This window comes from Diadema antillarum, unplaced genomic scaffold, assembly GCF_040938485.1.
Source record: "Diadema antillarum isolate AM-2024a unplaced genomic scaffold, OU_Dant_1.0 seq00000386_RagTag, whole genome shotgun sequence".
Taxonomy (NCBI): domain Eukaryota; kingdom Metazoa; phylum Echinodermata; class Echinoidea; order Diadematoida; family Diadematidae; genus Diadema; species Diadema antillarum.
In genome coordinates, this window is record NW_027271384.1 from 2,434,711 (window position 1) to 2,460,004 (window position 25,294).

Below are 25,294 nucleotides of genomic sequence, written 5' to 3' on the forward strand. Positions count from 1 at the left end.
GACAAATTGATTTCAAGTAGGGACTGTATGACGAGAGGAGGGCCATTGGTGGAACCATGCACGACACATAACAGAATTTGGGTCTTGTGAGTTGTGGGACAAGCTGTTCATCGGTAAGTATTAAATCCATTTTTTGTACAGCTATTCATTTGTCGTATAAGAGGAATGACAATGACCGACCTTACAATATATTAGAGTCCACGCAGCTAATACACACCCATTTAAAACCTGGTACATTAATGTGACTGATAACATTAAATGACTGTACAGATTTTTCTGTTTTTCCAAATGAGATAGGTCAGACATATATTTTCAGATTTTCTCATTGTTGTATGATCTCCGTGATTTATCAAGAGAATGTCATTCGGTAAAAAAAAAACCAATAAAGACACGCTGCAAATAGTGCTTTGAACATTCGGAAAGCGACATATTTAACTCAATATATGGAACGACTGAATCTGATGATGAATAAATTGTAGGTATATCAGAAAGTGGCAGTTCGTGACTGTCAAACTTTGTCCCTACATTCTATGATTTCAAATTGTACTAATGTTAAGTTGATTTATTAATTCATTAATGTAAGATTCCGAAATAGCCATCTTAATTCTTACATAATCTTGTGTAAAGTATTCTCTTTTCAACGAATCTTTTCATGTGTTTTAACTGCATTAAAATGATATCATTTCGAGTAAGTTTGTATAAAATTACTTGACTTACTTGACTTTGTGAAGACTTGTAGTATCTCCCGAGATCCATGGATAATGTCCCTCCAGAGAGCGCTCTCTGTCCCCCATATTCGCTATGTCAGTGCGTGATGCAGTCCAGTTTAAGTGTATGCTAATTTTGGGCGAGGCCGTCCGCACCTAGCTCTCCCAATTAGTGGTGAGTGCAATGCAAGCTCAGGGTGTTGTTCGACATGCCCAGCAACTATCTTTGCTTCTTTGGAGCTTTTTTTTTTCTTTGAAGTTCTTAGTTGGTGATCCTCATAAAAAGTCATCCCAAACATTGTTGTGTAAAACAGGTACCTACGATCTTAGTCGTTTATTCATTGGTCATATTCCAGGTTTCAGACCCATGTAGAAGTAAGCTACTGACTCAGCTGTGGCAGTTAAGAGAAGGACATTAGGGTCCTTCCGCAGACCTGATATCTATAAAGGTTTTAATGTATGACATTCATTTCAATTCACATTTATTTCCATCCAACAAAAACTGAAACAAAATACAAGGCATACATTACAGTAGTATTGTTTTATCATTTTGGACAGAAATACTTTACAAGTCTCTTACTTTATAAGTCTCATAAAGTATACAATCCACTATATCGCTGCTGGGCGACAATCCCTCGTACACTTTCGTATGTGCAAAATGTCTTATGTTCAGGAGAGGCCAAAACATAGTAGCCAAAGCACTAAAAAATAGCACTGCCTTTCTTTTGACTTCCGGTGGTAGCTTCGATTTGGGGGTAACACAGCTAGGATTAGGAGACGACATCACTTGCTTATTAACTGGCAACTATATTTAAAAAAAAAAAAAGAATTTTCTCCAAAATTTGCTTTACAAGGTTTGTTACCCCAGCGACGATATACAATTTGTTAGAATTTCCAAGAGTATCGTGCAAATTTTGGAAGGTTGACAAAAAACGAACAAGCAGTAGAATGGTTAAAAATGGTGCACTGAGAAGCAAAGCTTGTAAAACGTGGATCACGTAGCTCGTGATATGTTACTAAATATCATCAAGAATCATTTCCTGTACTAAGGATATCATCATTACACGGTAACTACTTTAAAGTGCACGTGTACAAAGAAATGCAAATTGAAACTAGAAAAGCAGTCGTAGAGCACAGACCTCCGCCAAGAAGCTCATTTCCAACCATTATACATGCATGCTGAAAATCGCCCAATTTCCCAATATCAGCTGAATATATCATAGGAGCCTTTCATTTACGAGGGGTTTTTTTATGAGGATGGAGGTTAAAAACAATTCTGAGTGTCTTCTTTTGCAGTGAAATGAACTTACCTAATAATGATACCCCGTACTAATATTCCATTATTCAAGTATGCGTGGTAAAATTAAACTTCAATACGATATCGTCAGTGTAGATGAAGCAAGACAGTATTTCTATCTATTGATTGTGTAGATACTACACGAAATGATTTTACAAATACTGTTGATAATAATGTTGTGACACTTTCATGAAAGTTTATTTGCAACACAAACACCTAAATATGTAACAAAAGAATCTACTTCAAGGGGGTGGTATCAAGCATAATGTCGCCTGGAAGGTTGATTAAGGAGTTGCTAAAAAGCATACAATTTATCTTAATTTACTAACATTCACATTTAGTGATTTATTTGCGTAAATCCGCTGTGTATCCTCTTTTTAATTAGACATTTATTGTTTTTATCAAGATATTAAGGTCAGGATGAGAATTAAAAAAAATAGCATCGTCTGAAAATAATGAGAGTTTGTCTGAGAACCTGTGAAAATCATTCCTGTGAATCATGAATAGCATTGTTTTCATTTGAGAGTAACAGCCGTTGACATGTACAAATTGGGATTTGTTTGGCAGACGTTGTAACTTGTAACCTACTATGAGGCCTTTCCACGTATGCCGTAAAAGGGTAGTTTAATTGAAGCATTGCCTGGTTAATTGTGTCAAAAGCATTTGAGAAGTCTAAAGAGATGCCTACCGCGTGAAAGAAAAACAAGAGCGTGTTTTATTTTCTCAGCAAAGTATAAGGCTTGAGTAGCTCGTGCGTAGTACAATTTGTACTATGATTTTTCTTTTTTTTTGCAACATTACCATAATCGATTATGAACTCTCATTGAGATATCACGCCATAGTGTGAAATCATCTTCACGCTGTGAAATTCGAGTGTTTTCACATATAGTTGAATATATGAACACAGTGTGAACACACTGTGGGACACATTAGGCCTACGTAACAATTTTAAAAAAGTGGCTGTTTTGGGGCATGGTTGAATTTATGTCCCTGATTTCAGCCGATCAGAATTGCGGATTCATCAGGTGAGGTATATAGAAAGAAATATGTCGTAAAGGACAGGTTCACATACATGAAATGAGACAGCAGTACCACCTTTGCACCCCACCTATTCCTACAATAACACCTCTCCAAAAATGATAAGGATGATAAATATGTGCGTATCACGTCACTTTATTAATTTCAATGGTAAATTTCTCTGACATTGCTTTAGAATATCCAGAACATGTTTTAACATCAAATAAGTAAATATTTGATATTTATCTCATGTCTGGGACACCACAGAAGTTCGATTCAGATTGGACGTCTCGCATTGTAGTTTCAACTATTTTGTTTAGATTACAGGCTTCCATCTCTGGATGTATGCCAATAAAGGTCAAAGTAAATACTGATTCTTCATGAAGTTTACACAACATTGATATCGGGGTAATGGCACAGTTCACAGTATAATTCCCATGACGTTTGTATCAATATTGACATTCAGTGCCTTGACGGCGCTAATGGAAGTCGTTTTAATCACAGTCATTGAAACACGTCCATCGACAACAGTCACAACATTCCCGTGTACATTTAAAGCTTCTTACCCCCCCCCCCCCAATAAAAAATGACATTGGTCGATACAAAGACGATGTCAAACACAAATCGATGGCAACCACGAATGGTCGTATTACAACATCACATTCGAAGCCTGAAACAGAATGTTGTAGTTCTTCCTCTTACATAAACAAAAGCATGTGTTTCCTATCATAAAACATTCGTATTCTGCTTCATTTTATTTCCGTTTTCATGGGCCTTATAGGCCCTTCATATGCACATGTGCTCAACTCGATTCCCTGCAAAATAGGACATGCAATACATGAGGTACAATGCAATAAAAAGTGAAATATTTGGTAGTATCGTACGAGTATTTGATGATTATGTGATACGTATTTTATTTTAGGTGATCGTTGAAAAGAAAAAACGATACAATGTTGTCATAGATCTTAGTCTTTTATACTTGATGTTGTGTTTATACTTGGAAGTCTTTTGAGAATAGCTTTATAGAAATATTTCATTCAACTAATATAGATTTATATCAGCATGTTCAAAAATTCAGTTTCTTGCGAGCACGCGGGAATTAGGCATATTCTTTTTTGAAAAAGATTGATAGTGTAAAAGATAACTTATCCAGAAAAAACACACAAACAATTTAAAGTTATTACCACAAAAACATGAATTTTTATCATCATAGCATAGCTATCTTAACAATAATGTTATTATAGACTTTCATTGCAGCTGTCTCCTCGTATATACCAAATTCTGCAATTTTCTGTATTTTTGTCTCTTAATTCCAGAGCAAACCTATTGAGAGACACGCAGGCATTTCGAAACTGGCAACCATGGCAGCTGGACTAGGCATAGGGATTTTGGCTGCTATCTTCGTTGTCACGTCAATTATAGTCTACTATATGGCCAGGTTCATTCGTATCTACTTACTGATCAGCAAATTTCAAGGACCTCCAGCACTTCCAATAGTCGGCAACACTCACCAATTCAGCACAGATTCAAGAGGTTTGTGTGACTAGACAGGATCAGATTAGAATTCGTGTATTCTAACCCTCCCTTGAGATATATCACACGGGTCGGTCAGAATTATACCCGTGTTTTTGAAAAAAAAATATTGAAAAAAACCTCATAAACTAAAACATATTTTATTGATTGCAATATTAAAATGCTTGAGACCTTGTTGGGAAAAAAACGCCTTACAATATTTTAGCAAAATTATCGTTTCATTCTTGTCAGCATATTTCGGATAGATATTATCGCGATCATCAGTGCAACTATGTCACAACAGCCCAGTGTTTTTCTTAAAGGGGGTTTTGTCACTCTAGCCCAATGTTTTCTTTAATAAAAGTGAAATGAAGCCCAAGTTCATACAAATATGGATTGAGTGAACGCAGCAATATTTGAACACTACAGTGAAAATTTGACGAATATCAAAAAATCTGTCGAAATGTAATGCATTTCTAAAGTTTGATGCAGCCATCGCTGGATTAGAGGATCACACAGTTTGTGGCGCCATGCATGGAAAACGGTCACTAGTTTTAAAAAAATGAACGGAATTTCACAAAAATGTCATTTTTTCTGAAAGGTACACATTCCAATGATTTTTTTAATGGCGCATACGTTGAGGGTATACTTTTCCTTTTGCTCTCTACTTTCTGAAAGAAGTAAGTCAAGTGCAGTTCAATTATGCCTAAAATGAAAATATGTTAAATTTCCTGTCTTATTTCTAAACGTCGGTGTCCATGTCTGACGTCAAGACATTCTGTAGTCTTCTCATCAGGCAATGGCTGAACAGAAACTCATAGCTTTTCACAGGACCGTTCAATAATATACAAACCTCACTGGTGTTTTCTATTATGATAATCATTCTGCATTCACTATATCTACGTTAAATATTTTTGTTTCATTCTTTTGTTAACTTGGTGCCATTTCACCCTGAAAAGTACCTAATATGAAACAATCGTTGAGGGGATGTGTTAATTCAGTATATGCATCACGCAGACTTTCCTTTTCCTCCCAAAGAGTTCTTCGTGCACAATGACACAGTGTTCAATGAATATCGCCAGAAGACGGGAGGAATCGTCAGATATTGGCTCGGCCTCAAGCCATCTCTAAACATATACGCAGGAAAACACATGGAAGTAAGTTTAAAGGTTTCATGTTTCCCTCTCACAACCAAAGCTATACATTAGAGAGACAGTTTGCCTATGATGGTAGAAGACTTTACGATCCGTGACCATAATGCAAAAAATTTTCGTATTCAGAAAAGAGAATATGAGTATTTTGTGAACATCTTGTGAAAAACAGGCTCGTTACACCGTGCCCACAACTCATGACCGGATGTCTATTGCCGTTTTAATACACGAGGATTCCCATCAAGATTTCAGTGAATTAACATACAGTATTGTATAATGACCTTCCAGCTTGAGCGCTTCTCTTTTAATAGTACTGTCATATTCATCCTGTGTGATATAAGCATTATACATGTGTATATTCAGTCTCGCTAGTGCATATATGTTCTTTCGATGTCGACCAATACTCGAACCAAGAATAGTTGTTGTTGTTGTTGTTGTTGTTCATTTTCCATCTGTGAAGATGGCTGGATAGCCCATATTCAGCTACACTAAGCTGGTCTTCCATGGGGTCCAGTTGGATGTGGGGTAGGACCACTTCACCGGGTTAGACACCCTGCTCTTTGCGATGAATGAATGAAGCGGGATCTTTTACGTGCATGAGCTGTGACTCTCTCATACACGGGACCTCCATTTTATGTCCTATCCGAGGGACAGAGTGTTTTGCCTCTTGCTAGAGGGGACGGTATGTTTACACACAACATTGCTCAGTCCAGACTCGGGTTCGAACCCGGGCCGCGTGATCGTGAGGCAGACGCGCTACCGACTGAGCCAACTCACCGCATGAGGTATTCCCTATTCCCTGCACATAAAGATGTTTACCATGTAAAATGCACATGGATTTCTCTGATGTAAAAATACGCAAGCTTTCATTCTATTTGTCTATTTTTTTTACTACCGTCTTGTCTTTTTCCCCAAAAAAGTCTTGGACAAGCGCCAATAAGAAAGTTACAATGCATGCGTGGAAATGACTTGCAAATCAGGAAATTGTTGCGTGCATCAAATTCATTAAAAGTTGCCACCAATGGTTTAATAGGCCTGATGAATACAAGTAATCTTTAACGATTCTCATTTCCAAAAAAAGGCAATCTTGAACAACAGCCGTCACATGGACAAGGGATTCGGCTACGATTTCGTCAAACCATGGCTCGGTCTCGGATTACTTCTAAGGTACGACGATAGACAACAAGATTACTTATGAAACATGAAAAAAATACCAAAATTAAACTTACAATTCATTTAAGAAGAGATGATTGTCACTGCCTTCTAGGTATTTGTCTCTTAGTCTGATATAAAACACGGTCCAGTGATCTAACATTAACTCTAGTTTAGTTCTACGACATGTCATTAAAAAAATGACACAAGGATTTTTTAGGTAAAAACAGCAAGTTTGGTTTATGTTTCCGAAGTGGACGTGTAGCAGATATTTATATATTTCGCGTTTGCTTCTTTGTTTGTCTGTTCTTGTTTTTGTTTTTCATGATAAAAATGACATTACTCAGCTCCGGAAAGAAGTGGTTCCATCGCCGTAAGATGTTGACACCAGCTTTTCACTTTTCCATCCTCCAAAACTTCATGGATGTTTACAACGAGCAGAGCAACATCTTGGCCGAGAAGCTGGACGCGTTTGCAGACAAAAGGGACCCTGTCAACATCTTCCCGCTCGTAACGTACTGTGCCCTCGACGTTATTTGTGGTAAGCTCTGACAGTAAAAGAAAGTAGTCCACCGAATTTTATCGCATCTGCCAATTTTACAAAGTGCATCTTTGTGGAAAATTACTGCAAAGTAACACGATCTGAAAGGGTGCTGTCCAAATGAAATAGGAGTTCATTCGTTTTGGAAGCATTAGTCATGAGGTCCATACGTCTTTTTCATTACATTTCCACAAATCTATCGTACATGACTTTAATTGTATCAGTATGTATCTGTTTGTATATATTTACACGAACACACATGGGGGTATGTTTTTATATGTATATATACACATGATATCCCCGTAAAGGGCATATAACACAGTAACATGTTATACATAATTATTTTCAGTAACAAATAATATGATTGATAATGATTAACAAATACAGCTCAACACTCTACGGATTACACAATATTACGTTATACTACGCTATATATTACGTTAAACCGGGCAAAGCCAATCTCTGTTAACAGATTTTGACACTTGGAAAATAGATTTCAAGACGGTTTAGCCCCTTCAAAGGACTGTATGGGCAATGTAGATAACGTGTCTTGGTATACGGACATCATTGCTGCTACGTATATGCTCGAATCTGGAACCTGAAAATTCAGAGCTCGTAAAGTCTGTACCAAGAATATCTACATTATCTATTTATGTTTAATGTCCATATATGATTGCAGACACAGCTATGGGGAAACACATCAATGCACAAGGAGACAGTGACAACGAATACGTCCGTGCCGTTCAAGGGTAATCACTTGCTCTTAACTAAATAAACTAAATCTATCAAAATTGCAATACTTGAGTATGTAGCGTATCTTGTTATGAAGTATTGACTGAGTTTTGCGCCTTAAGGACATAGTTTTTTATTAGAAACGGAATCACATTCTCCACTCCTCTGGAAATGGAACAGATTTAATTACAATTATAAATGCAATATAATTCTATCACTGTTATTGACATTATAATATTAAACTGAACCTATGAATCATTTTTTTTAAAATAAATTAGGTTATTGTTGAAAGAGATTGACTGAATATACGATGCAGTGATGTAGTGTTGTCTCCTTGTGCGGTCTGATTTATATTAACATATATATATATATATATATATATATACATATATATAATATAATGTATATATATATATATATATATATATATATATATGCGTGTGTGTGTGTGTATTTAAAACATTTCGAAATTGAATAACCGCAGGAACACTATAATTTCTGGACTGTTTCCACAAATCATGACGTGAGCCGCTCGATCCGTATCATAATCAACGCGTATTATAAGCTAACAAGAGAGTAGATAAGTAGCGTTTAAAGAGAAACAACCAATGATTTCATGTTCGGTAACAGAATTGGTCCAACAGTTGTCGAATCACCAATACATACGTCAACATCTCAATTTGTTGCTATTCTTGCAAAATTACTGCCTATGATGTAGACAATGTAAATTCATGTACTGATGACAAAAAGGTACCGACGATGTAAGGACAGTAATAACAATTTTTAAAAGGAAAATTCACTGACAATTTCTGCACACAAGGTTCCATGTTTTCCATTGTGTTTTTTTACCTGTAAATTCTTGTATTTACAAATGTAATACTTTCATTCTGTTTGTCTATTTTGTTTTACTACCGTCTTGTCTTTTTTCCCCAATAGTCCTGGACAAATTTGTTTCAGTACAGTGTACTCATCTTAAATCTTCCACTGTTAACAAAAAAAAAGATACAGTGATGCAAATTATTTCACTGACTCTTTATCTCCACTTCCCCTAACAATGTTTTTCTTCTCTCTTCTCTTTTCTATCTCTTTTCTCTTGTGTGTTGCTAAATAAGAATGACAGAAATTACCTTAATGAGATTCAAATCCCCGTTGTTGTGGTATGACCCAATCTTCCGACTGACAAAAGCAGGAGCACGCCACAACAAGTACTTGGAAATACTCCACGGAACAACCAGATCGGTAAGACCATCTGAACAGCAGCTGGAAGAAATGAATCTTTTCGTCTGCGAAATCTTGGGAAATAATTATGATTACTTAAGGGCTCTACGACATCGGTACATTACAATGTGTCACCATTGGTTGACTATCTATAGGGACCGCGCATTTTCAGCAATGACTTGGAAATTAAACAGTTTGGAGTTGAATATCTACCCATGAACAGACCAAGGTCATTGCAGAAAAAAAAAATGACGTAATGAGACACAGAGATATAGCACTGATCTCAATGGGTGCTGTTCGTTATTCCGAAGGTTTGGTAATCCGAAACACACAAATTCCCTATACCTAAAGAGGTTCGTTCATCCGAAAATGTAAAAGGGTTCGTTATTAAATCCGAACATTTTGTGGCGTATTCCGAAGATTCGTTATTCCGAAGGTTCGTCAATCCGGAAATGAAATAGGGTTCGCTTTTCACAAGGCTCGTTTATCCGAAAATGAAATAGGGTTCGCTATTCCGAAGGCTCGTTTATCCAAAAATGATAAAGGGTCCGTAACGAACCTTCGGAATAATTAGCTTTATTTCATTTCCGAATTAGCGAACCTTCGGAATAACGCACCTTCATTTCATTTTCGGATTAATTAACCTTAGGAATAACAAACCTCATCACATTTTCGGATTATTGAACCTTCGGTATAACAAACCTCATCACATTTTCGGATTAACGAACCTTCGGAATAACGAATCTTCGGAATAACGAACATTCGGAAGAACGATCCTGTGGACTAAAGAACGTTCGGAATAACAAACCTTTGGAATAAGAACTGTAACCGATCTCAATAGGAGATATCTGGATATCTCATCGGCCCAATCACGCTATACAAACAAGTGAAGCTGCAGCGCAGCCATCTTACAACGCACAGTCAATGGATGCGTTCCAGCCCCATCAGCTGTGGCTTCAAACAGCTAGGCCTATACGAGATATCCACATACCCAGCAAACATATACGTTTTCAGAACGTTTCCTAACGTTTTGAAAACGTATATATAACGTCTAAGTTGGGACTTATAATTTACCGCAAAGCACAGTTGTTGTTTTTCTTTTGAAAACGTTTCTAAAAACGTCAATATACGTTACAAAACGTATTTATTATGTCTGGTTCCTCTTCGTCATTTATAAACGTCCACAAAGCGTTTTATTACGTCTTTGTCTTATTACGACTTTGTCTTCAATGAACGTTTAAAAAACGTTTTCATTTGGTCCGCAACGTTTTCGTCATTGGTTGCTTTATCATGAATATTCATGCATATGTATGAACACTCAAATAAGAAAATCTAAAATTTGAATACTAGATAAAAGACATTGAAATCTGAAGTATTTATGCTGGGTTCAAACTTTCTGTGTTTAAAATTGTGTCTATGTTATTGTTCAGTAATTCACAATTTCAAATTGTGTTATGGAAAGGTATTTTTCATAGGTTAATAGGCCTAAATAAGATATAGGTGACTTAATTTTAGTAACCATGTCTTCATGCATGATAAAATTTTTGCCGGTATATAAAACAATGTGATACAGATTCATATGTAGCAGGTATAGGTGGTAGGACATTAGAAACAAGTTAGGATGGGATTATATAGGATTTGGATTACGGTACACATATCCTGGATTGTGCCTCTTTAATCTCATAACCATACTTTTTTAATGACCAAAACAAAATAAACATAAGACGTTCTTAAAAGGTTTTCTGGACGTTTTAGATGGATATGAAAGGTTCCCTAAACGTTCTGGAAAGGGCCATAAGACTTTTAAGACGCTCTTGAAACGTTTTTGAACGTTCTAGACGGTTTTCACAGGTTTTCTGGACGTCCGCAGAACGTTCACAGGACGTTTTGGATATTCTTAAAAGGTTTTCTTAATACATGTACGTCTATAACGTCCAAAAGGTTTTCTGCAGGTCCTTAGAAAGTCTGAAAGGTTTTGCATTGTTTTTTTTTTACGTAAAAAAAAAGTTTTTATAACGTCCATTTCAAACGTTTAAGTACGTCGAAAACCCTCAACAAAAATGATGTTCTCAAAATGTTTTGACAAAACGTCCAAATAACGAACTTGGATCGCTTCAAGAACGTTCAGAAAACGTCCAAATGTTAGCTGGGTAGCTGCTAATAGAGGTCAGTAAGCTGTAATGAGCAATGACATCGTCAACGCGTTAGCGTTTTCTGTACGTTGCCGTACATTGTAAACGTTTACTTTTTCGGTAGTCTAAATTTCGAGGTCATACACGCGAACCATTCCTAACTGAACTGGTATACTTCATTAGGTTTGAAGGTATTGTCTCTTCTCTGTTCTAGATCGTTACTACGTTTCACAACGTTTCGGAGAGTATTCACAGTTGCTACCCTAACCTTATTTGAATGTAGACCGTTTTTATCTTCAAAGGACATTGCTCTGGAAACTCTATGGCCTGTTTGCTCTATATATTTAAGGTGATTCAGCAAAGGCTTACTCAATCGGCAAAACCTAGTGACATCCGTAACGGTGACGAGGGCGCCGTTGCAGGCAAAAAGAATAGACTGGCTTTCCTGGACCTTCTCATCCAGATGCACAGGGATGACCCTAACTTTACCCTGCAGGACATCCAGGAGGAAGTGGATACCTTCATGTTTGCGGTAATTGGAAAGGCGGGGAAATATAATAGCTTTAGAAGAAAATAATGAAATTAGCTCTCAAATCCTGTGAGTTTAAGACATTTGAAATGACAAATAATACACTATATGATTTCATATTTTTGGACCATCCGTTTCCCTTGTAAAATGATTTAAATCAAACTACTTGCTGTTAGGCCTACATACCTGGAGATGTAATCAGCGATTTGTACCAAACTCTGATAATTTGCTGATTGGGGGATTACTCGACTAAGTGATTGATAAATGGATTACTAATTTATTACTTTTATTTCTGCATTTCTTTCCCATACACAAATGTAACACAAAGTCAATTGAACAAAGGAGTACTAAATTGCTTGAATTTAACATAATCAAAACTTAAGCATTGTGGTAAGTGATTAATCTACGTGTGTGACGTTATTCCACAATGGTACAAAATGAACACGATCCGTGGATGTTGTATTTTAGGTATAGTATACCACGTATTAATAGCTGAGAGCACTTCTTAACAAACTGGTTGAGCACTATCATACACTAGTGCTTCTTCTCAACGGTATTAGATATGAGTAAAAATGCGTACATTTTCCTCTCCTAGAGATCTTTTTCCAATACTTAGCACTTTATAAATCAGCTTTGTATGAAGCAAAACCTATCACATGGGACGTTCCCTTAAATGTGTTAGCACTATTCTACTTTTTTTGTGCCAAATAAGAGACTATAGTTGGACGAATTAAATATGTATGAAGAACAGATCACGTGCCATGCATTAACACGACTAAGCGCCCATGCGCATTGAGTAATAAATGAACTTCGGAAAGGTATGTCTTAACGTGCACATGTGTCATTATTAAGTCGTCCGACTATTCTTTTATTTCGTATGTAAGTACAATGTATTAGCATATACATAATAAATCTGGCGACGAGGATGAAGTTCATATTGTGGCGATTTGTTCTTCATAATTAACACTATTTAACCCAATCCAGGGCCATGATACAACTGCTACCGCCATGTCCTGGGCTTTGTATCTCGTTGGACGCCATCCCGGAGTGCAAGCCCGTCTCCATGAAGAGATTGACCAAGTGCTAGGTACGGTATCATGTGTGCTAAAGGTTGATTTGGCTCGTCTTTTAATCATCACCTTGCTCTTACGTTCATCTCTTATCATGACTTCTGGATGCACTGTACTTATTTTAGATGTTTTTTTGTGTCTGGACTCCGTGGCTAGAAACTCGAATTGCGATTTAACATATTTTAATTCGTTATCAAATACCGTCTTTCCTTTCCGTTCCAAGAAGAGACTGGCTTTCGATCGTAATTTCTGCTGATTCTGGTTTATTATTCAGAGGTAACTCCATGTGAACAAGCCTGATTCCGAAATTAGTCTCCTTCTCCCAACAGATCCAAGCAAACAGCAAGTGCATTGCCTGCACATAGCAGCAAAGTTGAAAGAGGGTGGCATGTATTGAAAAATACGTAGATATCGTTCAAGCATTAAAGAAATAGAATTTTACAAAATACCCAAGACAGGATTAAAATGGCCGTGCTATCCGTCAATATTCACAAAATTGTGTTACTTAGTATATAAACTCTCATTCATGCTGACCTTTTGCCTAGAAATTAAAAAAGACACATTCTGCAATGGCGTTGAAATCATTTTACATGAAGTGGGACTGCAGGATTCAGTAAAGCTTTGTTGAGTTCCTTGGGAAAGTGATCACATTTATCATGTTTATCGTAGCTCGTACTTCATTTCAAATAATTTCTGACATGTCAATTGCGATATTTTCATTTCATAAATCTGATCGTCAAATACTAATGTTGTTCCATTAGTGGCGACAGAATTAGTGTGATTTCAATTTCAGATGGTTGTCACAAGTGCTCTGCATGTTGCTCAGATCACGGCATTTGTCTATGAACATTTGTTGTCTACAAATATGTGTGCGTAGTGTGTAGTGCTATCATCGCGAGACAACGGTCATTGGGCAGGGGTTGTTCGCTTCCATACGATCCCAGACGATAGTATTTGAGCCAACAACTTGGAGTTGTCGGCCTACTTATGACATTAAAAAAAAAAATCCGACCAGTATCGTTCCTATCATGTGCCTCTATGCTTCCTCCCTCACCCCTCACGTTTCCTACTCCATTCTCCCCAACCCTGTCTTGGACACCAGGGGACACCGACCGCTATGTTACCTCTGAGGATTTGGGCAAGATGTCGTATCTGTCCTTAGTCATGAAGGAGAGTCTGCGCCTCTTCCCCTCTGTTCCAGCGATCTCGAGGAAACTCGACAGTGACATGATACTCGGTATGCTTTTTTTTTTTTTTGGAAAATGCATTAACTTTAGGGTGAGAGCTTTTATTGCTTTCATCACATCCTGTTATCATTGAATTATTATGAAATTCTATTAAACAAATTCCGTCGTTTTTCGAGGGGGCGGGGGCAAAGGACATTTTTTTTTTGAAAATAACATATTGTGATTCAATTGATATGCAACCATTTGATATTTCAAAAGTTGAATACTCATTTATAAACGGCACAAGCAGGTGTTGTATGAAATTAATGTATTGTCTTTTGTTTCTCTATGCTATATATGTGAAAAAAATTTCGTGCCCTTTTTGCACTCAGACAAAATTCTAAGGAGTATTAATGATAAAATACTGTTGAGCGAGTTGGTAAATGAAATTTAAATCTCTTGTTATCTTGTTAGCATCATCAGATTTTTTTTTCATGTAATGAACGATACTTTTGAAATTATACAGCTTTTACATAACATTGCTTTCATTCAGATGGAAAGCTTGTCCCGAAGGTCACAGACATCACTTTACAAATCTACTCCCTTCACCGTGACCCGGAACAATTCCCAGATCCAGAGAAATTTGACCCAGATCGCTTCCTTCCGGAAAACAGTGCCAAGCGACACCCTTACGCGTATGTTCCTTTCTCTGCCGGAGGAAGAAATTGCATCGGTGGGTTTACTTCGGATATCAATATCTTCCCCAGGATCCAAAAATATGTCCATTCCTCCCTCTTTCTCGCTCTCGCTTTCTCTATCTCCGTTTCTCTTGAGCGGGAGCTGGGAGGAAGGGGTGTAAAAGGGGAAGTTTTTTTCAGTATTAATATGGTGGATTGGGTATTTGCAACTATATTGGTAGAACACATCATTGGAATTTGAAGAAAATTGGACAATTCGTCCAAATTTATAGTTTTGTTGATTTTTGGTGCCGCCATTTCTGACTGAGAAAGCCTCAACAGCAGAGTGACGTAAAAAAGAAAATATGAAGAAAATTCAACATAATAACCTTCATGTATCTGGCATAATGACTAAACATTTTACCTACCTTTTACAGAAATCAGGGAAAATGATATCACAAAAGGAATGTATGTGTTAGTAACAAGTTTGGGGTAGTATATATTTTTTATTGTGAGTTATTCTATTTACATCATCGTCCGCTGTAACGTCACAAACCCATGTGGTCTTCTCATACATCGGGTTTTTTTTTTCAAATTTACCAGTGTATTTCAACTTTGCCTGTGTTCTTGATTTTCCATATTCATCATCCAATTCTCCAGTTCATATACGTAATGTGAGTAGACTAAAAATAGAACAATGAAGAGATATTGTAGAACCTCCACAACGGAAATCTTCTTTTACTCTTAGATACTGGAGTTGTAATTTGATTACGGGAGGGATTCTTGTTGCACTGTTAGATTCCGGTTACTATACAACCCAAATATGAATATACATTAACTGGTATATATGTTAGTAGGCAAAGGAATGTCAACTATCGAATAAATTGCCGACTTACTAACCGAATGATTGAATGAAAGAATGAACAAGGGAAAGAAAGAAATGTTTAATTCATGAATGCATAACAGGCCAGGAAGAGACAAGGAGGAAAGGGTAAACGATAACAAATTTATTTTGGTTTGACCATTGAACAGGTCAGAAGTTCGCTCTGTTGGAAGCCAGGGTTACCCTCGCCAACCTTCTCAGAAGGTTCTCCTTCCAGTCAACGCAGACCATCGAAGAGACCAAACCAGTTGGAGAGGTCATTACCAAACCAGCGACTGGCAAGATCCTCCTCAAAGTCAGCAGGAGGAAGTAGACACACAAGGTTGCCTCTACCATAAGGAGTTACCTCTACCAGCCCCCCCCCCCAACAATTGATATCGACTTCTTGCTGACACATCTTTCTTATATAGGAAAGTGCGATTTATTGATTAAAGCATCGCTGTTAAGCCACTTTATAGACGCAGTTTGAAATACTTTGCCCATGAATCATGTAAATTTGTCTGATTAATTAAATCCATCACATAGCTCTTAATGTAAAAAAAAAAAAAAACATCGGCGTAGGAGTGAAATAATACGTTACATCGGGATGCGATAAATGCTCATTGATTTCTCAGTGTCTCTCAGGATGCATTTTCATTCCAGCGCAACATTCATTGGGTAATTGCCACCTTCAACTAATGATCAAGTAAAAATTGACAATAGATAATCATCATTAACAGCTGATTAAGTGCTGGCACAGAAAGCATATAATGAGGTATTGGATATTTCATCTTGGAACGTTGAAGAGTTTCGGCATATCGCGGTTAAAACCGCAAAACATAACCTGTTTTACTTTCCCACTCTTCGACTGTTACACATGCTGTCATCACAGAATATTAGTCATCACATCCATACACGAAAAGATGAGACGTTATACAATATCTTAAATTGTTTGTTGCGTCGACATTCGTATCTATAGTGTTCTTTGTCTCGATTCAAGCCTTCACATTTGTCTTAAATGAGCCTAGAAACCCCCGTATCAAGTGGGTCATTAAAGTTATTTTTCCAAGTTGAAAGAAAAGATCATGTACTGCGTTAATAGCGAAGTAGCTTTCTAAGATGAACAGGAGACAAGCATGGATAATGTTTCACACAGCATACACCCGTGGTGTGCTAATTGATTCTCCTTCAACGATGCCCCTGCAATGTTACTTTCCATTGAAATGATACAATGTACTGTGCTGCCTATGTTGCTTGGGGCATTTTTATTATTGTCATTACAGCCTAATGATGATAATGATAATAATGATATTAATGATGATGATAATAATGAAAAATAATAATGATAATAATAATAATAACGATAATTATAATAACAATAATTATAAAAAATATGGTAATAATTATACAGACATTTATAATCATATAGATCCACTTGATTGTGAGCGCTCAAGGCGCTCTGAATTAATGTTTATAACAAAACACACAATCTGACGTATATATTGTATACATATCTTAGTTCCTACAGCTGCAAACATGTTCCTCCTCAAAGAAAAGTAGACCAAATGTGCGATTTTAGTTTTCTCTTGAAGTCAATGACAGAGTCACAATCCTTCATTGAGTCCGGGAGTCTATTCCATAGATGGGGATCTCCCTATGAATCATGACAGTTCCCCCAGCGTAAGGGTGAAGAGTAAATCTAGCATTCCGTTACTATTTTCAGTGGATCATTAAAAAAGATTATCAAAATAAATGCTTGTTTCTGACGTTGTGTCGAGTAAATAGTCATGTGAAAGAAGAGGGTAAGACAATATAATTATGGTGAATTAATTAATGCTGATGATTTTGACTGTATGTAATTGGAGAGGCTAGTCGTGTAGGAAGCTGTCGTGAGACAGTGCCGACTTTCAAGGTGGTTTTCAGATGATCGTAAGCTTATAGTGATGTAGGACGCTCTTGTGCGGAATTCTACTCATCATCGTAAACATATATATACATTGTCCCCAATTGTTTAAAAATGTTAGGGGAATTCGGTTCTTCAATTTCAGTGCTAATAAGATTGAAGTGCGCCAACAAGACCGTGGCGAAATAGTAGTCAATACGGTAATTTCATCAAAACGCTAACAACTAGGGTACAAATATTAATATTTGATGAGTAGTTGTATGAGATTCCGCCACATTGAGTTTCTTCTAGTGAGCCATTCCGTATTGACAATAATGTAAAATTGACTCAAAGAGTCAAAAGATTATTTTGGTGTAAGCAGGTAAGTTTAAAAATGTTTGCATATGCACTTTATGATACACTTGCAAGACGTTCACAACATCAGATTCTAGATGCCTGATAGATCTTTCAGTTAAGATAGGTATAGGATTAGCTGATGATTAGTTGATTTGACTTACACCTGAACATATGAAACATTCCTACTTGTAAAGTATGGTGTATAATCAAAATTACATGTTCGTTTTAGTTGAGATCGCAATTTAATGGTAAGTCTAAAGAAATTGTGTGCATTATATTTTCAATAATCACGTAAGAGAATGTTCATGAATGAATTGTATGACAAATTCCTTCATGTTTACTGTTTTGAAACGAATTCAATTTGATTAATTTACATCATGAAGTGATAGCTTCTTGGCTAAAAAAAAAAATATTCAGAAACTTTAACTCACAGGTAAGTCGAGTTGGAAGAATTTAAAATTTTGATGCAATGATAATACTTGTATTATACGAACTAGGACAAAATAAAAACAAGTTAATCTAGTATATCATTAAGTGGAGACTGATGATAAACAATAATGGATCTAAAATTGAGCCATGTGGTATCTACACCCACCACTTAATGTCTAACTATAAAAGGTTAAAGATGTAGCACTTTAAAGACGAGAAAAGGCCAAAATTCTGTTTTTAATAACAGATGAGCTTATATAGCCTGAAGACCTTTCCTTCCTTTTTTTCCAATCATGTAAAGATTTTGTATTGTAACTTAAATTGGATTTTGATTCTAAGGATTTGGCCATGAATGGCGTAACATTGCGCCAAAAGGAAAACTGGACTCAAGAAGAGTGTTTTCGCTTCTGACATTAAGACTGCAGCTATGCTTTTGTACTGAATGATGAAGTCATTCACCTCGCGAGTTGGCCAGTCATGCCAAAATTCAACACATACTTATATACAGAAAGGATATTTAGTATTATACAACACCTCAGAATGATGTCGAATTGTGATTGGCCAAGAACATGTCACATGACATTCAATAGAAAATACCTATCAAACTCATTGAGAGTGACAGCCATACAATAGGCCCCTGGCATGGGCCTATTGCACGGCTCGAAGGTACTATAGCACGGCTTCGTGGGGGGGCTACTAATGCATGGCCGCCGCTCTCAGAGTTCTGTGGCTCACAGCAGCAAAGCGCCAGCAATCTACATTGTACGTGCTGGCCGGCTGCGCTGCGCTGCCGGTAAGTCTCACAGACCAGGCGCGGCGGAGTACTGCAACGTTAACGTGTACGCGCGCGCAGCTGCTTTACCTAGCTAGTTGCATGTATTGCGGCCTTTATACCTACTGCTGTGTTTTTACTTTTGACTCTGATCTGCTACGTGGACCACGGTGATCCCAAAATCAAGACTTCATTTCAAGTTGAGAAACCGTGATTTGATTATTTTTCTGTGTTTTTATACAAAATCATTTTCGGAAATAGACAAAGTCTAGACCTACTACTAGATCACTACCGACATCTCAGATCGGCCTAACAGCCAGGCCTAACTCGATTTAACGTTAGCGTAGAATGGGTATAGACCCTGCGGAGTTTGTGATTACTGTGACTGTTGTGGTCGAATCATGACGAGTGTTTTCAAGCAGTACACAGGGTGATTTACAATTCTCGGTCTAATTGTTACATTTATTTTTGGGCCTTCCTGAGTTGGCGGTCACTAATTTAGTACTGTGATTGTGGACAAGGTGTTGTATAAAACGAATAATTTATGATTTTGTTCGTGCATTGGGGCACGTAATACCGCACTCGGCGCGAGATTCGCCACTGGTCTATTCAACGCGGCGCTACGCGCCTTGTTGAATAGACCAGTGGCTTATCTCGCGCCTCGTGCGGTATTCGTGCCCTATGCACTCACAACTCATAAATTATTCGTATAATATGGTATAGTGACCACATAGGTGGAAGGAACAAATCTTTCCTTTCCACTTCTTTGTGGTGTGGTCCGCAGTCTTCACATTTGAGGAATTTGTATGTCTAAATAAAGCGAAAGAAATCGAAATTCTGTGATGTCAGTGTTTTATTACTGAGTTCGAGCGGATGGGTTTCTCGTGTACCCTGCCATTGCACGTACTGCTATTGCTCTAATGCATAGCCCAAATGACGGAGAATTTTCAGATGTACGTTTTGTAGCAGCGAACGGGTACTTTCAATTTGAATAAACATTAATTCATGACAATAGCACGCTGAAAACAATGACATCAAATAGGAATCATGCACTAGACTACGAGAGGTTTAGGACCGCTATAGTGTGGCTTGTAAACGTGGAACGCAATAAAGCATGCCACACGAATTAGGTTTATGATACAATAAAAAGTTTAGGACCATCAAGCGGTGCAGCTTGTAAACTATGGACCATACTATGACAAGATAAGAGGTGTAGATCAATTTAGATATCAACTGTATTAAATGCAAAACACATAAATGTAACAGCATACGTGATATCACACAAGAATTAGTAGCCATGGAGGTTAAATAGACAAATGCGTGCTATTGAGGGGAAAGGGGCTTTCTTAGGCGCGATATGATGGCAATATCAATCGCAGGTAGAGACACGCTTCTTGAAATCTTAATGATATCAGTTTTTAGTTAATCTTAGGGGTTGTAACTGTCACACAACTAAAAAGCTTCCTTTGCTTTCTTTTTTCTTATTGTTACAAGACACATAATTAGTTGACTAAGGAGGTTCACGATAAGATTGGTGTATTTATTGATTTCCAAAAGGCCTTCGACACAATAAACCACAAGATCCTCTTAAGCAAGTTGAGTTTTTATGGCATTCGTGGCAAACCTTTACAATGGTTTCAGAGTTATCTTGCGAATCGATCACAAGTAATATGTTACAAGGAAACAGTCAGTAGTCCGAATACCTTAAAGTGTGGTGTACCACAAGGATCAGTTCTCGGGCCAACGCTCTTCTTAATATATATAAACGACCTACCAAATTCAACTTCATTTTTTAATTTTAGATTATTTGCTGACGATTCAAATATATTTCATACATTCAGTGTTGGCCAGAGGGAAGTTGACATGGGGATTATCAATCTGCATTTAGGGAAAATTCAAATTCAATTCCAATAAAGTGACAATTAATATGAAAAAGACAAATTATATGATTATAAAAAGTAAAAAATGATAAGTAAAAGGAACAATGAAACTATCAGATAATGTCATTAGTAGAGTGAATGAGGCATCTTTTGTTGGAATATTTTATGCATTGATAGTCATTTGACTTGGAAAAGTCACATACAAGCTGTAAATAAATGTGTAAGACGGAAGGTTGGTATTCTGTTTAAATTACGACACTGTGTCCCCAAACATACACTTATTCTACTTTACAAATCCTTTATCCAGTCCAACATAACATATGGAATTGAAGTGTGGGGGAGTACATGCAAATCTTATCTAAACTGCCTTCGTCTTAGTCAGAAAATGGCCATGCGAGCTATCACTTTCAGTCCACTCAGAACACCTTCTGATCCCCTATTTCAAAAACTGGGAGTAATGGATGTATTTGAACTGCATAAACTTTACATCTGTACATTTATATTTGATTTTTCAAAGGGAAATATGCCACATGATCTAGTAGAATATTGTCAAAACATCCAACATTCTTATTCAACAAGGGGTAAAAAAGAAGGCTTGCTTTATCTACCAAAATGCAAAACTATGCATGGCCAACTCTCACTTTCTTATACAGGAGTGAAATTGTGGAATGCTTTGCCAAAAAAAAAAATTAAGGAGTATTAATACCAGGAAAAATTTCCGAAGTAATTTAGCAAAACACATTAAATCTGTATAGACAATGGTACTACAAATTGATAATGTTATAACAGTATTTTTAAATGTATTTCAATAGTTCATTATGTAATATGTGTTTGAAAGGACCAACACAGCACCTGTGCTACCTCTTGGTTCTTTTAGCAACCTCATTGTGTACAACATTGCCATATTGTAGCTCTTTTTTAGATTAATAGTTTTAGATTACATTATCATTTATAATCATATATTATAGATTATATTCAATATGGTTTGTTTAGATCGTTTAGACAGTTACATGTGGTATGTATTAATATTGATGTATAAACATGTATTCAAACTTTCCTGTACATATGTTGTTGTTATAAATAAACTCAAACTCAATTCCGTCTCCTGCCGGTTAGACCAGAACAATGTTTACAATTTGAGAGCAACCAGTCACAAAGCCTATAATAAACCAATTGTCACTATAGTGCATGCCTATATACTGTACTTCTCCCAAATCAGAGCTACACATGGTGAGGCTAATGTTTTAGCATTATGCTATTTACATATCGAAGCATCAATAAAGTTGATGTTGTAAATATAGACAATACTAGCAGTGAATGGTGAGGCACACAACTTTGTATACTGCTCAGCTCAAATGTTACAGGAGGATGACTCTATTAGAATATGAATGAAGATTATGTGGATCATTTGTTGTGAAGAATTGCAGAAAAAAAAACTGAAAAAAAACTTGTAAGGATATGTGATGCAAACTTTCGTTAAGTATTAATGATTTGGTAATGTACAGACCAAAAAGGCATCAAAAGAGGTCAACATACATTTGGATTATAGGGAAATTAAAAAAAAAAAAGATTGCTAATGCGTTCGAACAATGAAATAGATGCCCGCCGAAGTGTCAATTGACAACTTTTCTGGTGCCCTGGTCAATAAGCAAGTTCATTCTTTGTTTGAAAATGATTTCCACTGCTTGTTATGTCTAGCAAGCTAATACATTATATATACACGTATATATCGCTTTCAAAACGGGTTTAGTGCCATAACCAACTGAGAAAAAATAAGCACTTTTGTACCAATATGTACATTGTGAACTAATTGTGAACTTGCTAACATTTGTATCAGAAATATACTGCGTCATGGGAAACTTATATTAGGTGCAATACGAACGCATTCTAGATCTATTGAGTGCCTGCAAAGGTGAGCATGAAAGGTGCAATGTCCAACTATATCCTTGTCATACTGTACGTATAATGTTTGTATTTTTAATCAATCTGTGGACCCCTCTGAAAACCAGCCTTTGGCTGACGAGGGTGTTCCACCCCATGAGTGGAAAATAAAAATTGAATTGAATTGAATTGAACTATATACAGGAAGCATACTTTGCCTCGATAAGCTGCCAGGAATGTAATAGTAGAACGCCAGTTTCCCCCTTCTGTTTGTTACTCATATTATGTGGAAATGTAGGCTTACCTTTTATTCATGATGCATTTATTCTCAACTCTGAGTAATGAGAATCTGAGTAATCTGAATTTGTTAACAATGTCTGTAATTCAGCCTCCGGGCTGCGATGGATATTGATCCATAAAACACTTTTTCAATTCAATTCAATTCAATGACATAGATATTGCAGTAGTGACATCTAGTCAAAGAGTAATTTTGAATTGGAGACTTGTTGAACGACTAGCGGTGGGTGCAGCACTGAGAGACGAAATAATTTCCCTCAAGTAGAGATTGTGTGACGAGAGGACACTTTTGAAACAGTACACGACGACTGAGAGAATTTTGTCATGTAGTTCTTGTGTCCAGCTGATCATTGGTAAATACATGTGTTAAGGAGATACATTTTCTGTACAGCTATCCATCATGTTCATTCGTCGCATAATACTGCATTAAATTTTGCATTGCCCATTTTGTTCCGGTACTGTGTCCATGTTGTACCTCAGTTGTGATACACGGGTGGCAATGTGGATACGCACCATGGTAGTTTGTTGTTGTACAGTCAAATCGGATCAGTCGGATCATTGTTGTACAATGACTTATGGCAATGTGAATGCGTCTCGGTTCAACCAAGGACCTACAACGAAAAGTTCGAAAGTTCAAACACGCTGCAGTTTACTATTAAGGGGGCCATTCGGTGTTGAGAAAATGCGTGCATAATATGATAATAACATCTCTTGTGTATATTTATGGGCACTTCTCAATGTCGTATTCAATGTATTTGTTGTATTTTCATTGAACGGTTGTTCAAGTTGTTAGAGACTCATTTTCGAGGCCATACATGTAGATACCACAAAATCACCTGCAGAAAACAGCAGCAGTTGGCGACGAGAGAGGCTAATCTTTTTTCTCTTTTTTTTTGTCCCGCGGGCACAGCCCAAATGATTCGTGGGTAATCCAAAAAAAAAGAACAGAAAACAACATGTCCTCCATGTTGGCCCAGTATTATACTGGACGAACGTTCTGCAGTCTGAATCACGGGTATGCATCGGAGTTGTTCCGAGACGGCGAGAACAACGTGAATGTATTTGTTATGGGACTGTTCTGCGACACCGATATAGATTTTGTAGTCAATGTGAATAAGACTCAAGAGTAGGAGGAATGACTATTCACTATCTCACAAAATCTATGTCCACCCATCTAATGCACATATCTCTGAAAGTCCTATCTACAAGTTCTATAATTTTCTCTGATGTTACTGGTTCAATTAATAGCAAGAATGGTTTTATCGCTTGCTGTTACTGCAATAAGGACACAAACTGTTACCATGGACGGTTTCCCCGAACGCTTTCATAACAGCTAGGTGTCACTTTTCCTCATTTATAATACAGTCTCATTTTGTCTGTTTTTCCATTAATTTCATAGCTAACCACCTGATAAATTTTGAAGACCGTGAAAATGGTAACCATGGAAGCTGGACTAGGCATAGGGATATTGGCTTTCATTTTCGCCGTGACGTCAATTATAATCTACTATGTGTCCAGGCTAATTCGTATCTACTTACTGATCAGCAAATTTAAGGGACCTCCGGCCCTTCCATTAATCGGCAACATTCACCAGTTCAGCACAGATTCAAGAGGTTTGTATGACTAGACAGGATTATAATAACGAATGTTTTTAATTTTTCGTTACTATATACGTGCCGCACAAAATGATATACAGGTAGTAACAGCACGTATTTCCTTTCTTATACTTTTTTTTTGCTCCCTCCATATAATTTATAAGTTTGTTCAAAACGGGTATCCCTCAGCAAATAATATAATTATCCTTGTTGCTGTGAAATACCGGGGGTCTAAAAAAACAAAAAAACAAAACAGTACACAACTAACCATGAGACACCTTGTCAAAGGAACATATTCCTAGAGGGTTTCCGTTATATAGGCGTAGTATATTGTATGGAGTTTCACTGTACAGTTGCAATCTAAAGTACTTTAGCCAAGTGTTTTCTTAAACGTAGTAGACTGGCAGTCATTTCACCCTGAGACGTACCAAATATGAA

General features: G+C 36.9%; 2 protein-coding genes across 3 annotated transcripts in view; both read left to right on the forward strand.

Moving 5' to 3' along the window:
• On the forward strand, positions 1–24,727 carry LOC139731911 (cytochrome P450 4V2-like). Of its 2 annotated transcripts, XM_071642787.1 has the most exons (13): positions 1–113; positions 4,338–4,554; positions 5,572–5,690; positions 6,766–6,851; positions 7,184–7,377; positions 8,057–8,126; positions 9,222–9,348; positions 11,809–11,991; positions 12,973–13,075; positions 14,161–14,295; positions 14,778–14,957; positions 15,934–16,106; positions 24,661–24,727. In XM_071642787.1, the coding sequence occupies exons 2-12, from the start codon at positions 4,383–4,385 to the stop codon at positions 16,095–16,097; spliced, it is 1,533 nt and encodes a 510-aa protein (XP_071498888.1). In that variant the 5' UTR covers positions 1–113; positions 4,338–4,382; the 3' UTR covers positions 16,098–16,106; positions 24,661–24,727. The 2 variants fall into 2 exon arrangements, with proteins under 2 accessions (XP_071498888.1, XP_071498887.1); XM_071642786.1 differs by lacking the exon at positions 24,661–24,727 and having other exon boundaries at positions 15,934–17,665.
• LOC139731912 (cytochrome P450 4C1-like) overlaps positions 24,694–25,294 on the forward strand; it is an 11,315-nt gene continuing 10,714 nt past the window's right edge. The window contains exon 1 of the mRNA XM_071642788.1: positions 24,694–24,874. Coding sequence (XP_071498889.1) covers positions 24,694–24,874 — 181 coding nt within the window. The remainder of the gene's footprint in view (positions 24,875–25,294) is intronic.

What these genes read in the sequence shown, in the direction of transcription:
- LOC139731911 (XM_071642787.1), top strand. Translation starts at nt 4,383, where the DNA reads ATGGCAGCTGGACTAGGCATAGGGATTTTGGCTGCTATCTTCGTTGTC. An exon ending in GGTCTCGGATTACTTCTAAG is followed by an intron (nt 6,852 to 7,183) that starts GTACGACGATAG and finishes GACATTACTCAG; the next exon opens with CTCCGGAAAGAAGTGGTTCC. An exon ending in CGGAGGAAGAAATTGCATCG is followed by an intron (nt 14,958 to 15,933) that starts GTGGGTTTACTT and finishes ACCATTGAACAG; the next exon opens with GTCAGAAGTTCGCTCTGTTG.